The sequence below is a fragment of the Dendrobates tinctorius genome, unplaced genomic scaffold (assembly GCF_039654945.1).
Source record: "Dendrobates tinctorius isolate UK_male_01 unplaced genomic scaffold, ASM3965494v1 ptg000036l, whole genome shotgun sequence".
Taxonomy (NCBI): Eukaryota; Metazoa; Chordata; class Amphibia; order Anura; family Dendrobatidae; genus Dendrobates; species Dendrobates tinctorius.
This window is the reverse complement of record NW_027361704.1, coordinates 26,544,547-26,560,297: the sequence shown is the minus strand read 5'-3', so window position 1 is coordinate 26,560,297 and position 15,751 is coordinate 26,544,547. Positions and strand designations below refer to the sequence as shown.

Sequence of the window (15,751 nt, the reverse complement as noted above, 5' to 3'; positions counted from 1 at the left end):
TCTTGCTTGAACAAATTTGGTTAATTTTACAAACACCCTCACTTCTAGGCATTTTCTGAAACTGTCTGGAGCAAAACGTGGGTAAAACCCTTACATTTGGCACATGCCCGTGCACCAGGATTCTGTCTGATAGTAATTAGTAAATCTCCCTCATTGGTTAGAAAGGAGAAGGGATTAGGAAGAATAGCCATTGGGGTGGGTGTGGTATGGCTTCTCAATGCCCAGTTAGGCGTGAATGACAGGTCCAATACACACGAATTGGTGCAACACTGGAGGAGAGCTGTCCAGATAATTCTTCTTCCTGTTCCTGACACCTTTTTAGAGAGCTCCTCTCCACCATCTGGGGCTGGTCTTTTATTATTAAAACAGTGGGCAGTGCCGGTTTGGTGACTTCTCTATATATAATCTAGTAACAAAATTTATCAGAACTATGCCGACTATTTCACAAAGACAGTCCAGAACGTCTGAGATGTGGGATCCTGGCATGCAGAGCGGGACCCCAAAACCGTATGGAGCCCCTTGTGCAGTGAAAGAGCAAGATCTCACGAGATGCATGAATTGGGCATGACGTTTCTTAAGATGCTACTGATTAATGGCTGTGGAGGGTTCGGAGATCCTGCTCTGTTTGCCAGGATCCCACACCCTGGGTGTCATTGCCCACTGTTGTATTGGATGGGAGTGAGGGGTACTCTTCGCCATGTTCCTTCTCTAGAATGCCACAGCGTTCCAGATGAAATCATGGCTGACTGCACAGAGGCAGCCTGTGCTTGTTTTGTGCCGCCATGGTTCACTATAATATTATGGTGGAATTCTGGATTATTCTGTAATTTTCACACGTAATGTACTCAGTGTTCCAAAAATGGGAGCCACCTGTCCAAATTTTATTTGGATTAATTATTAGTAATATTGTGAATCATTAATTCAAAATGACTCCTTTATGTTTGAGACACCAAATTTACTCCATGGATTGTTTTCTCCACTCGCAGGCAAAGTCAGCCTGTCTATCCCTTATCTTCTTGTGGATTTAGACAGCCATATTCCCCAGCATTGTCTCCAGGTGCATCCTACTCCAGGTGAGTATCTGACCAGTGAGACAGCGCCTCCCTGTGTTCAGTGCTTTGCAGCTTCCAGCGCTCCAGCTTTATCTCCATTTTCGTCCATCGTGCAAGTTGCAGTTGACGCCAGCTTTTACGTGTTGCTTCTGTGTCTTCCTAATGTCCACCTCTGGAAGGGTTGTCTCACCTCAGTTTCCTTTTGCTAGTAAACGAGTGCAGCAAAAGAAGCCGGCTTTCCAGCATTCTGTCTTGTGTGTTTCTACACTTTGACGTTCCTCTTTCGTTCTTGGTTGTGTCTAAAGCCTGAAGACACCTTTGTGGCATGAACGGCATTCTAAGTGGAAGGAAGATCCCAAATATTCCATGTATATGTTTCCAGAATCCGTTCCTTCACTAGCAGAACTTTCAAGTGAACACATGGCATTTGTTGCTCTTCATGTTTTATAAGGAAAGTTTTGAGTAGACTACACCATAAGGTGTGAACTGGGTCTAAAGCCGCTTACTCTTAGTTTCCTGCATTTTTAAAATGCATCCAGCATTGGGAACCTTGGATGACTTTATTCTGGTTGTCACAACTACATCCATTATCACATCTATATGTGTAAAAATGCTTTTTTTTTTTGCCTATACTAAACATTCAAATATAAGTTTAAAATCAATTAAAGGGAATCTACTAGCAGATTTTTGCTGAGCAACATGATGTTGGAGAAGAGACCTTGATTCCAGTGATATGTCACTTAGCTTAGTGGATGCAGCAGTTGTGATGCAGTCACTGTTTTCTCTGCTGCAGGTCTAGCAGTGCTCTGAATGCTGAGCTTTGTCACCACAACTGACGACTTTCTGTGTACACTGTATATTGACAGTAAGCTGCTAATCAGTGGTTGGGGCAGGGCTTCACAAAGCAGCAGGGCTAGGTGGAATTAGGCAGCTAGGCCTCTAGTGATAATCCTCTGCTGGTAGAAGACTGGAGCAACAACACACTGCATCGTAAGTGACATTTCTCTAAAATCAGTGTCTCTGCCACAATATCATGCTGAGAAACTAGGTCTGAGCTGAAAAAGTAAATTAATGTGTATGCAACATGTAAATGCATATAAACACATGACTTTTACACAGAGAAAAACAAGTATCCTAAAATAAAAAAGTAAAAAATAAATTGCAAAAATTGCATGAAGATAGTAGTAATAATAAGGGTATTTAGTAAACATAATTTTGATCAAAAGAATGTACAAGCCATCCCGCCATGTCAAGGCAACCCTTGTGGGACAGTCCTAACTCTTGTATTTAAAACCTTTCCACTTGTCAAGTGACGTAAATGTGAACAAGGACCGCAACACCTTTCACAAGTCCGTGCCTCCTTTACTTGGCACTTGAATTACTATGCACATGAGGCTGAAGAACTACTGTAGATATGAAACCTTTGTCACTCCAGCTCCATTCCCCACTTCTTCCTGCTTGACAGGCTCTATTGTGTGTCAGTTCAGGCAAAGAAGCCTTCAGTTAAGCAGGAGGAGGTGGCACTGAGAGGGAAATATAGACCTGGAGTCATGGAGGCTTCAGATCTGCAGCCTAATGCTGGGGTCACACTTGGGGAAACGCGCACGAGTCTCGTGTCTCAATACCTGGCACTGCCGCTGGCACTCGGGACCGGAGTTTGCGGCTGCATGTATTTCTATGTAGCTGAGCGCTCCAGTCCCGAGTGCAGGCGGCAGTGCCAGGTATTGAGCCAAGCTGCGGAGGGATGCGGACTTCCCCCGTGAAGCTTTGCCCACCATTTTGCGTTTGACTCGGGTCGCCGCATTATCAAAACGACGCATGTGGAGGCATCCGCACGACCTGCGTACCCATTGTTAAAGATAGGTACGCATGCCGCATGCAGACGTAGGCAGAGCTGACCGGAGGAGGTGCAGCAGTGGGCGGAGCTTCACTGAAGAAGTCCACAGCCCTCCGCAGCTCGGCCATCCGCAAATGTGAACCTAGCCTAAGCATGATGCTTACTTTTCCTTTGCGTAAATGGGGAGTGAAAAGGAACCCAGGCATAGCTCGAAATTATAACCTTAGGCTACGTTCCCACGATGCGCTTTTGGTGAGTTTTTGATGTTGCCGATTTTCAGCACCATTTCTGCACCCATTAAGTAATATAGGTTACTTGAATTTTAAAAAAAAATATGCAACATACAAAACGAACCAAAAACTCATCGTGGGACCATAGCCTTATGTGCGAAAGACTGGTGGATAAGGGTGAGGGGGCCATACCACCTGATATGTACTACACAAAAAAAAACAAACTGTCTCACTCCTGGTTTTGACTTATAAATACTGAGATAAAATACTGACTAAATATTCAACATGAACACCAAAGAGGAAAGCACCAGACGGGGACAAAGAAGTAATAGGACAAGAAAAAGAAAATTAAGGCTAACATACCTTTTATTAGTGAGGGTAAAACGTAACACTACAATTAAAAGCAAGGTACGCACACAGACGCAATTAATTAATATAAAGAAAGTGTTAAAAAAAGAATCAATAAAAATACAAATATAGAATCCCCCAGAAGTATCTACCAAAAATGATGTACATATTGCCCATAGAAAAAAAGGGTAAAGACAGATATTATATTGTCAATGAGACCAATAAGAGATAAAAAAATATTAAAAAAATTGTTTATGTGCATGTATACTGCAGAATGAATAATTAATAATTGTGTCATATAGTACTGTGCAAACCATAAAGTGACAACTGAAAAAATGAATAGTGATGTGTCAATAATAAATTCATGTATTCAATTAATGAGACCACAATTTTACTGTCTCAAATAAAGTGCATGTGCAAGGTGGAATATGAGAAAAAAGGAAGAAAAAACAAAGGAGAAGGGGAGGGGAAAAAGGAAGATCTAGATTGGTCAAGATCAATCACAGAATGTGTAGTACACTGATGGAGCAAGAGATGCTGTAAATCATATGAACGTATAATAGTAAATGAATAAATTATCAAAGATATTTATAAAACTGAGATCCAGCATCCAATGGTCACCAGCAAAAGTTAAGCCAATGCATAGAAAAAAGGGCAATGAATACCTCGGAGTATGAAAACACCGTGTGTGGCCCGCCCCGACGCGTGTTTCGGAATCCCTCGTCAGTTGTCACTTTATCGTTCGCACAGTACTATATGACACAATTATTAATTATTCATTCTGCAGTGTACATGCACATATACACTTTTTTATATGGTTTTTTACCATTGTATTTATCTCTTGTTGGTCACAATGACAATATAATATGTCTTTACCCTTTTTTTCTATGGACAGTGTTGTTTTACCCTCACTAATAAAGGTATTTAATTTCCTTATTCTTGTCCTATTACTTCTTTGTCCCTGTCCAGTGCTTTCCTCCTTGGTTTTCACTATTCTGAATGGTCTGCCATTCTTTTCTGATACAGCAGATGTGTATCATTTTTTTAATCACACCTTCATCAATTTTTGATACACATTTATAGCTGTGTCCAATATTTGCTCTTCAAATATTCAGCATGTGAACATGACCCAAGTAAAACTTGGACGTTAAAGCAACTTCAACAAACATTTGTATTGCGCTTTTATCACCATGGACTCAAAAAGGAAAAGTATCCACAAGGATATACAATATACAGGTTTGTATATTGGTCATATAGCGTATTTGTGCACCTGTACATTAATACTAAAGGTATGTGGGCCCTTTTTTTTTTTTTTTTTTTTTTTGGGGGGGGGGGGGGGATACTTTTCCTTTTTGAGTCTATGGTGATAAAAGCACAATACAAATGTTTGTTTATGAAGTTGCTTTAAAGGGAATCTGTCACCCCTTTTTTGAGATATCATATAATGATATCATTCAATTGTGTGTCACATAAGGATTCTCTTCGTACTTTTGCTTCCCCCTGACCTCGCACCTTTCATTCATAAATACCTTTTTTATATCGGTTCAGATGTATGTAAACTGCCATGGTCCGGTCCGATGGACGGGGCTTATTCAACTGCTCCCCCCCTCCCTGTCTTGCTCTACACTAGAAGAAATGCGTAGAGCAAGACAGGGAGGGGGGGAGCAGGTAAATAAGCCCCGCCCATCGGCCCGGACAGCGGCAGTTTACATACATCTGAACTGATATAAACAAGGTATTTATGCATGAAAGGTGCGGGGTCAGGGGGAAGCAAAAGTACGAAGAGAATCCTTATGTGACACACAATTGAATGATATCATTATATGATATCTCAAAAAAGGGTGACAGATTCCCTTTAACGTCTCAAAGTTTTACTTGATCCATGTTAATATGTTGAATATTTGGTCAGTATTTTACCTCCGTATCTGTAAGGCCTCTTTCACACATCAGTTTTTCGCCGTCAGGCGCGATCCGGCTTTTTTTTGTAAAACCTGATCCGGCGAAATGCAATGCCGGATCCAGTTTTTCCCCATTGACTTGCATTAGCGCCAGATCGCATTTGCGTTTCATCCGTTTTTTTGCCGGATCCGGCTACTTGTCTCATTCCAGCGTATGGAAAAAACGGCTACTGTAACGTTTTTTTGTCTCCGGCGAAAAAGCCGGAAGCGCCGGATCTGACACTTCCGGCTTTTTGCCACAATGAAAGTCTATGGGCGCCGGAATGCGCCGGATCCAGAAAAAGACGGATCCATTTTTTTAAAGTCTGCGCATGCTCAGATCCAGTTGGCCAGCCCCCAGGAAACAGATATAACCTGCTAGACGGATCCAGCAGAAAAACGGATCCGTTTCTACTGTTCTCCAAAATTTATGCCGGGTCCGTTTTTTCTAAAAGTAGCCGGATCCTGCCTGACGGCAAAAAACTAATGTGTGAAAGTAGCCTAAGCCAAAACCAGGAGTTGGACAGTCAGAGGAAAAGTATAATAGAGACACGGCACCACTTCTGGATTTATCACCCACTCCTGGTTTGGCTACAAATACCGATGTAAGATACTGACCAAATACTGAACGTGTGACCGCGGCCTTAGAGAAATGTTACTGCAATGGAGGAAATGATCTGTATTAGTTTCCATGGCTACAGACTACAAATAAACCCTGTGTAGTCAGATCTTGCATTCATATTCTCTTCCATCTTTTTTCAGTCTCATAACTTTCTATTTTTTAGCATAAGAGACCCTACCCCTATGTGCTGGCATTCCTGGCACCTCTTCTGAATGCTAGTCCCAGGGCAACATAGGAGCAGTGGCCCCCACAATGACAACATTACGCTACTAATAAGGAGGGCACGACGCTGCCAGCATATAGTAAGAGGCTCTCTGGACTACCGACTGGCCACTGTACCAGGGTCCTGCAAATCTTTTGCTGAAGGCCAGTTGCGTGCCTCCCAGACAAGCCAGGTACAAGGCAGGAGAAATCCCTCATCGTTAGCAGGTCCTTATGTAAGAAAGATAATTTTCTAGCACTACCCAGCAAAGTATAAAGCATAAAGTTTTATCTCTTCATTGTGAAATATCCAGTCATAAAGCCTAGCACATCCTAACACACACAGTGATGTCAGACCTAAGGAAACAGGGGACTGATGGAAGCAGAGTGTGACTGCAGAATTATACAGCCATGTATAGCGTTATTTTTTATGTGAGCGGTGATCAGATCCATGCAGTATTTCTCCATTTATGGAGCCACTTTCACACCTGGCTTCCATCTATCCTATTGTTAGATAACTCCTTTAAATCTGGGTTCAGATACCCACTGCAAATTATTTTTCTCCTAACTACTATAGTAAGTGGGAGAATTATAAATGGGTGTCTAATTGAAAAGTAAAAAGGGGGGGAAAAAACCTTTCTCGTTATTAACATTTTCACTGTGTGATTAGGTAACTTTATAGTTTGTGTAGTAACTCCACCTTGTGGCACACTCGGGAATTACATCCAATTCAATTTTAATAAGTTGACAGCGCCTAGTAAATCTAAAATAAAGCTAAATAAAACTGCATTTAGCCTCGCAAGCAAAAGCTAGGTAAGAAAACAAAGTAACATGCTTGAAAATCTAATAATCCTGCATCGGTGTCTGCCACATAGAGCCTGTCTATATTGTAATTGTGTTACTTCAGTTCATCATTTTGCAAGAAAATGGCATTTGTGTTTGTATTACATATATGATTTATTACACCCCTGGGGAGGGTGCAGGAAACAATGCTATATTAATGTGTGGCAGATTTTTATCTTACTGGTTTGTCATGGATTTCACTTGTCCACATTAAAGTCAACTTCAAAATTCATCACAAGTAGTGATAAGTGAACATGTTCGGATATTGTGTTATCTGAGCATGCTCAGGTGCCCACCGAGTGTCTTCAGAGTGCTCCAAAAATATGTTCTCACGGCTGTTTGACAACCCAAAGACGTGCAGGGACTGCCTAACAAACAATCCCTACATGGGTTGAGGCTGTTGAAAAGCCGCGAGACATGCAGCCGCGGAGACTCAAATATATTTTTCGAGTATGCTGAAGACTCTTGGTTAGCACCTGAGCATGTTCAGGTAACACCTCATCCCAGGACGTTCGCGAATCACAAGTAAACGTTGCCGAAAAGTCAGAAAATTTACAACCTGTGATTTTGTTGAGTGGTTGTCACGCTGCAGCTATGCAGGTAACTGCAACCTCCACTAGATGGCAATAGAGTGGAAGGATGGTAACAAGTCAGCAAGAGCAGACCTGCAGTGCTGCAGCAAGGCTACCACCAGGTGGCAGCAGAATAGTCAAACAAGCCATGTCAAAACCTAGACCGTCACGCAGTACAAAGGGGAAAAACAAGCACAAAGTCAGTGGCGAGCCAAAGGGTCAATACCAGACTAAAGGCAGAAGTACCAAGGACCAGAGGCAAAGGTCAAGGCCGAGTCAAATATCGGGAAATCCAAAAGCAATCAGGAAACGTCAAGACGGGATGGACAGAGAGGGAGGAACAGACACGGGCAAGGTCAGAAAGCGCAGCAGGACCAATCAGGGTACCACCAGAGTCAGATACTCACGCTGTAGGACGCAGTAGGAAGAAATGGCCGACCTGAACCCAAAACAAGGCCAAAGTTAACCCTGGACATGATCAGTCCGGGAAAGGGGCAGACAGGACTCAAAACCCGGACTGGATCATGACTGTAGTATTATTTATTGATTTGGGTTTGTTTTGCTTTTTTGTTCATTTTTGAAAATCTGACAAATTAGCGATAGTGCCTGTGTATAAAGGGTTATTATGTGAGTGGCACAAATTAAGCCTCTAAGGCAAATATTGTGATCTGTGGAGAGAGCAAATGGCGACTACATTGGGGATCTGCGCATGCCCTTTTACTGCCTATGCCAATTTTTCATTGAACATGTGACTTTGTTGTGTCTTTGTGCTCTTTCAATGGAAATTGTTAAAAAAAAAAAAAATACCAGGAGTATCCTGTTATATTTGACTATAAGAATGGTATGTTGAGACAAATTCTTGTTAAGGGTTTGGACCATTTGTTAAGCCGAATTATAGAAATAGAAGCTTCAGGTTAAGATCATTGGTACAGAAAGTGAACTCGTTACTGATGACCATAGGAGACGATGTACTAATTCTAAATACCAGGCTTAGTAGAAACATGGGGTAAGTAAGGAAAGGGTTTGACCTGTACATCCCATTGAAAATCATTACATGCTATAAGCATTTATTCATCAAAAACAGAAGACAATGGACATTTTCTTGACCAAAGAAAAATTAATCTTTCGGAAATGTTTTTGTTTTTAGGTTTACCCACCCTCTAATGCTTGGTTCCGGCATTCACACCACAGGAATCCCTCACCCAGCCATAGTGCCTCACTCAGGGAATAAAGATCTGGAATGCTATGACCGGGGCATGTAAGTTGCATGCTGCTATTTGTTTCTTATTTATTTCTTTAATATTTTATTTTTTTGTAAAATTCCTCGTGTTCCATTTACACTCCCTATTAGAACATCGTAGAGATGGTCCTCTGCTCTGGACCCTAATCCTAGCCAGAATTGCTGTGGAATTTCATTCTAGTAAGTGCAGCTGAGAAAACGTCAGTCTTATTCCAATAATCCCTGGGAATGGAAACTAAATGGCAGGACAGGTTGTGCAGAGACAGCGCGGGTAAACAATATAGAAAGCTGCTTTATATACCGCAACTGACGCAGTAGTCTGGGGCAAAACTATTCATCGGAAATCTGACATCATTAGAGGCAGAACACTGGGTAATGGATATTGCCATTGGAAGTCCTCCCAAAAATGTGTGGACTGTGTGCTGACCTTCAATGGATTGCACCGTTTTATGGTATTCATAAATACTCAATAAAGGGGGGTAATCTTGCAATTTTTGGTTGCTTTGATTTACAGACTGAAACTTGCCGTAGAACCTGTCCTACTCAGCGTGTGCAGCATGAAGCTCCACTGAGTGACCTGGAGATAGCCATGGTATAGTCTATTTACCACTACCTCCTGGTCACAGCAGGGAATCAGCGCTCAGTAAAGGTACTGTCACACTTAGCGATGCACCAGCGATCCCGACCAGCGATATGACGCGGTCAGGATCGCTGGTGCATCACTAAGTGGTCGCTAGTGAGCTGCCACACAGGCAGATCTCACCAACGACATCGCAGAGGTCGGGGGTCGCTACTTACCTGTCACACCAGGCGATCCTGCCGTCCTCCGGCCCGCGTCCACGCGTCGCTCGTCGGCGCCACAGGAAGCACAGCAGGAAGCTGACGATATAAAATATGTGCAACATAAGAACACTTTCAGATATAGAAGTCTTAATAGTTTATTAATTATTAACAAGCAATGTGAATGAACAAAATACAAATCCTTATCAAATCAATATTTGGTGTGACCTCCCTTTGCTTTTCAAACATATCTAGGTTCTTTTTTTTTTATCTAAGTGGTGAAAAAAAATTCCAAACTTTGCTAAAAAAAAAACAAAAAACGTCATTTTCCGATACCTGTAGCATCTCCATTTTTCATGATCTCTGGTTGCATGAGGGCGTATTTTTTTTTTTGTGTGCCGGGCTAACGTTTTTAATGATACCATTTTGGTGCAGATACGATCTTTTGATCGCCCATTATTGCATTTTAATTCAATGTTGCAGCAACGGAAAAAACTTAATTCTGGCGTTTTGACTTTTTTTTCTCGCTACGCCGTTTAGTGATCAGGTTAAAATTTTTATTTATTGATCGGGCGATTCTGAATGCGGCGATAACAAATATGTTTGTTTTTGATTTTATTTTTATTTTATTTTGAATGGGGCGAAAGGGGGGTGATTTGAACTTCTGTATTTTATTTTTTTTTTTATATTTTTAAACACATTTTGCTTAAACTTTTTGCATGCTTCAGTAGTCTCCATGGGAGGCTAGAAGCTGCCATAACGCGATTTGCTCTGCTATATACAGGCGATCATCAGATCGCCTGTATGTAGCAGAATTGCTGACTTGCTATGAGCGCCAACCACTGGGTGGCGCTCACAGCAATCTGGCACTGACAACTATAGAAGTCTCCAGGAGACCTCGGGTTGTCACGCCAACACACCGGTAACCCGTGATCAGGTGACGGGGGTCACCGGTGTGCGTATTTCTGGCGTGATTGCCGGAAGCGCCATTTAAATGGCGCTGTCAGCGTTTGACAGCAGCATTTAACTAGTTAATAGCTGTGGGTGGATCGCGATTCCACCTGCGGCTATTGTGGGCACATGTCAGCTGTTCAAAACAGCGAACTTGTCCCGGGAAAGATGAGGGCTCACTGCCGGAGCCCACATCAAAGGGAGGGACTCCGACATCGGTGTACTATTACGCCCAATGTCAGAAAGGGGTTAAAGCATTCTTGCTTTGCAGCATTTTTACCATACCTGCCTAAAATGTGTACCTGTGTATGTGTGCATGTGTGTATAATACTGTATATAAATATACAGGTGCGTGTGTACACTGTCTTGCGAAAGTATTCACCCCTAGACATTTTTGATGTTTTGCTACCTTGCAACCTAGAATTTCACTGTTTTTTTGAGAGTTTGCATCAGATCATGTAAAGAACATTGGTTTTCTTTTTATTGTGAAGCAAACAACAAATAAAACAAAATAACTGAAAACATCAGTGTGCATAACTATTCACCCCCCTTAGGCTGAGTTCACACGTGGCGGTTTTTTCGCGTTTCCGCAGCGGTTTTAACTGTGAGATTTTGCCGCGAAAAATAAGCATCCCATACATTCCTATGGGATTCCGCAATGCTGTCCTAATGCTGCGGTTTTCACCGCGGCGGAATCGCTTCGCGGTAAAAAACGCAGCATGCTCATTAATTTAGCGGAATCGCGGCGATCCCGCACCCATAGGAATGCATTGTTCTGCTTATTTTCCGCATGTGGCTGTGCACACAATGCGAAAAGTAAGCAGAACATTTGCGGATGGTACCCATGGTCCGGAGGAGAGGAAACAGTCCTCCGGGCTTTGGGTACCATATCTCTGTAAAAAATAGAATTTAAAATAAAAAAATATTGTTATTCTTACCTTCCGGGGTCCTGCGCAGCCTTTCCGCCTCTCTCCACGCTCCCAGTAATCCTTTGCGAGAATTCCCGCGATGACTTCCGTTCTCGCGGGATCGCAAAGTCTCGCGGTCATTCGCGTGATGTCATCGCGAATGACCACAAGACTTCGCGATCCCGCGAGAACGGACGTCATCGCTGGAATTTTCGCAAAGGATTACTGGGACTGGGAGCGTGGAGAGAGGCGGGAAGGCTGCACGGGACGTCGGAAGGTAAGAATAACAATATTTATTTATTTTTTTAAATTATTTTTTACATCCGATCTATTACTATTGATGCCGCATAGGCAGCCTCAATAGTAAAAAGTTGGTGACACTCGTCAAACACTATGTTTGACGAGTGTGACCAACCTGTCAGTCAGTTCTCCAAGCGATGCTACAGATCGCTTGGAAAACGCAAGCAATTTTGCAAGCTAATTACGCTTGCAAAATGCTAGTTTTTCCGTGGGAAAATCGCAGGAATTTAAAATGCGATTTTCCCGCGGAATGGAATTCGGAATTCTCGCGGTAATTTCCGCTACGTGTGAACCCAGCCTTAAAATCAGCACTTTGTAGAGCCTCGTTTTGCAGCAATTACAGCTGCAGGTCACTTTGGGTAAGTCTCTATGAGCACATCTGGCCACTGGGATTTTTAACGATTCCTCAAGCTAAAATGCTGCAGCTCCTTCAAGTTAGATGTTTCCTCTGGTAAAAACAGCAATCTTCAAGTCTGATCACAGATTCTCCATTGGATGTGAATACATATGCACATGCCAATTTTTAGTTATTTGATCCCATGAATTTATTTTATACCTATATTTTTCTCACGTCACTTCACCAACTTAGGCTGTTAGTGCTGATGCATCACACACAAATCAGATCACAGAAATATTTATACACAGGCTGTAATGTAACAAAATAGGTAAAAAGCTAAGGCCTCTTTCACACTTCAGTCTTTTGGCATCAGTTGAAATCCGCCCAAGTGTGAAAAAACGGATCCGTTTCCGCTATGCTATTTTTTTCGGTGCCAGAACGGCTCATAGGCATCCATTATAGCACATGGAAGACAGCGTTGGATCCGTTGCTATCCGCTGTTTTAACACAGACAAAAATGTTTCAATGTCCATCCACTCCAGACAGCGTACGCCAAAATTATGATGGATCTGTCAAAAAACGGATGACCATCCGTCGCAATCCGTCACTAATGTAAGTCTATGGGAAAAAAACGGATTCCGCCCAAAAAAATGGCTGATCCGTTTTTTTCTAAAACCGGCAGATTTCAACTGATGTCAAAAGACTGAAGTGTGAAAGAGGCCTAAAGGGGTGAACACTTTCACAAGCCACGCAGCTACGCGGCTCTACAGAACGACGCCCTGGGCTTCTGCACAATTTTGCTTGTCTTCCTGTCATCTCCCCCTGGCTGCATTGCTCGGGGCTGCAGTGGAGTTGCACTCAAGGGTTGCCATCATCTTGATTTTTGTTTTTTTCTGGAAAACTTCATGGGCAGACAATATTTTTTAGACACTTTGGAAAAGCATAATTAATCATTCTGATTCTAAGTGATACATCAGCTACATTCACTGTGAACTGTAAAATGATAATTATAGCAAAAAAATTCAAAAAAGCTTCTCTAGTTTAAAACAAAAAATCAGATGCCTCCATTTTTTCTTTTACGGATAGAGGAAAAAATTGCCAATTTTTATAGACTGTCCAGGAATTTCTGGGCAGGTGGCAGCTGTTGCTGCGCTCTACTGTCCGGGTGGTTCCTGCAATGTGCTTTTCGGGGGTGCACTGTCCATGAGAAGACCATGCTGGATTTCAGTTGGAGGAGGCTGATAGACAGCGTCGGTCACAGGCTCACTCTTGAACTGCTTCTAAAGGATGTCCACTACTTTTACATTGATGGAAAGGAGAGCTGTTCCGTCTGTGAGGAAGATGTGCAGGAGGAGAACCTAGATTACATACAGTATATATGAGGAGGTACGGATTAATAGTCGGCCTTGAATATTTCTAGCAGACAAAAGTAAATCCCGTTGCTATGGAAGCAAGTATTAACTTTGACACATACACGCGTTAAGGTTTAGAAGAAAAGTTTGTCATTTCAAAATTGTGATTAAGAAAAATTATCCATGTCAGGTGAAGATTGGAACTTCAGCAAAAACTTTTCAAAGACGTCTCATTTTTGCAGGATAAGGCGCCACCCACAAGTCTCGTATTATTCTGCAAAAACTCAAATCGCCTTCAGATTGTTAGTTATCACCATATTCTGCTGATTTGTCCCCATCTGATTATTAACATTTTCCAAAACTCAAAAAATAATTGAACGGATGATAATTTGCGACAAATGAAACAGTAATTGATGCTGTGGGTTCGATCTGCAGACCAGGATAAACATTTATTTTCTTACAGATGAGAATTACATTTGAATTACTGGTATATAAGTGACAGTGAGGCGGATCACATCTGACCCGTTCTGTTGCCTGTACGGGAAGTTAAGGCTCTAAATACATTAGATACCTGTCAACCGAACGATCAGTGGGCCATCATCTATCTTCACCGACCACCCCATACACTGGAACTTCGATCACCCGAGTGCTTCTGTTTTCTCTGTGAGTAGAAGTCTGGCAGCAGCTTATCTCCACCCCAAGAAGAATGATCAACTGTTCAAATTCCAACAACAAATCTTTATTTCCCTCATATCATTTGTTTTGGAATGAGTCAGGACGCCCCCATACGATATCGGCGGGATCAGGCACTAGTATAGTCTGTGCATGCGGGAATTGACTGTTCAGCTGTGGCAGGACCTGAGCGTGAAATTAGGTCTGGCCAGTCCCTATGCTTGGCGAGTCCAGCAGCTTTATCCTCAGTTTCTTTAGCAAGGCACTGATGGTCTTGGAGGTGTTTGGGGTCGTTATCATGTTGGAATGCTCCCCTCTGGTCCTGTTTCGGAAGGGAGTGGATCCTGCTCTGCTTCAGTAGGTCACAGTACATGTTGGCATTCATCTTTAGATGAGGCTTCCATCTGCGAAGACAGCCGTGCAGACCAATTTGATGCACTGTAAACTGTGTTCCAAATTATTATGCAAAAAGAGTTTAGGAGTGATAAGGTTAGAATTTTTTTGTTTGTCATTTAAACTCATTGATGGTGATGTGTGTCAGGGCTCTTTATATCACTGAAAGCAATTGCAGATACCTGTGCAAATTAGTTTGGCAGGTGTGTCCAAATAAAGGCAAGACCACTTAAGAAGGCTGTTCCACATTATTAAGCAGCCTACATTTTTTGCCAAAATGGGAAAGAAAAAGGATGTGTCGGCTGCTGAGAAGCAACAAATTGTGGAGTATTTAGGTCAAGGCATGACTACAATCAACATTGCCAAGACACTTCATCGTGATCATCGCACAATCAAGAAGTATGTAGCTGATTCCCAGCACACACGTGTGTGTGCTGATAAGGAAAAATTGCGGACTCTTTCCAACAGGCAATTGCGTCAGGTTAAAAGAGCAGCTGCAAAAATGCCTTGTCATAGCAGCAGACAAGTTTTTCAAGTTGCTGGTGCCTCCATCGTCCCCCGAACAACAAGATGCAGGGCCCTTCAGAGGTTTGCAGCTGTGCGTAAGCCATCCTGTCGACCACCTCTATCCACTGCACACAAGCAGAAACAACTCCAGTGGGCCAAACGATACATGAAGACTGACTTCCAAATTGTCTTGTTCACCGATGAGTGCCGTGCAACGCTCGATGGTCCAGGTGGATGGAGTGGAGGATGGCTGGATGATGGACACCCCATGAAAACACGGCTAAGGCGCCAACAAGGAGAAGGTGGAGTAATTTTTTGAGCTGGAATCATGGGGGGAGAGATTGTCGGCCCCTTTAGGATGCCTGAAGGGGTAAAGATGAACTCCATAATCTATGTGGAGTTTCTAAAACAGCACTTCCTGCCATGGTTCAAGAGGAAGAACCGTGCTTTCCCAGCAAGATCATTTTCATGCATGATAATGCACCGTCTCATGCTGCAAATAACACATCTGCATCTCTGGCTGCTATGGGCATAAAAGAGGACAAACTTATGGTGTGGCCACCATCTTCCCCTGACCTCAACCCCATTGAGAACCTCTGGAGCATCATCAAAAGGAGTGTCTATGATGGCGGGAGGCAGTTCACATCTAAGCAACAGCTCTGGGAGGGT

The 15,751-nt window shown here is 42.7% G+C and overlaps 1 protein-coding gene across 12 annotated transcripts in view; it reads left to right on the top strand.

Moving 5' to 3' along the window:
* TCF7 (transcription factor 7) overlaps nt 1–15,751 on the top strand; it is a 219,032-nt gene that overhangs the window by 144,856 nt on the left and 58,425 nt on the right. For 9 of the 12 annotated variants that reach the window (XM_073573766.1, XM_073573768.1, XM_073573769.1 and 6 more), the window contains 2 exons: nt 987–1,073; nt 8,790–8,900. In XM_073573766.1, coding sequence (XP_073429867.1) covers nt 987–1,073; nt 8,790–8,900 — 198 coding nt within the window. The remainder of the gene's footprint in view (nt 1–986; nt 1,074–8,789; nt 8,901–15,751) is intronic. The other 3 variants (XM_073573778.1, XM_073573770.1, XM_073573777.1) reach the window with 1 other exon arrangement.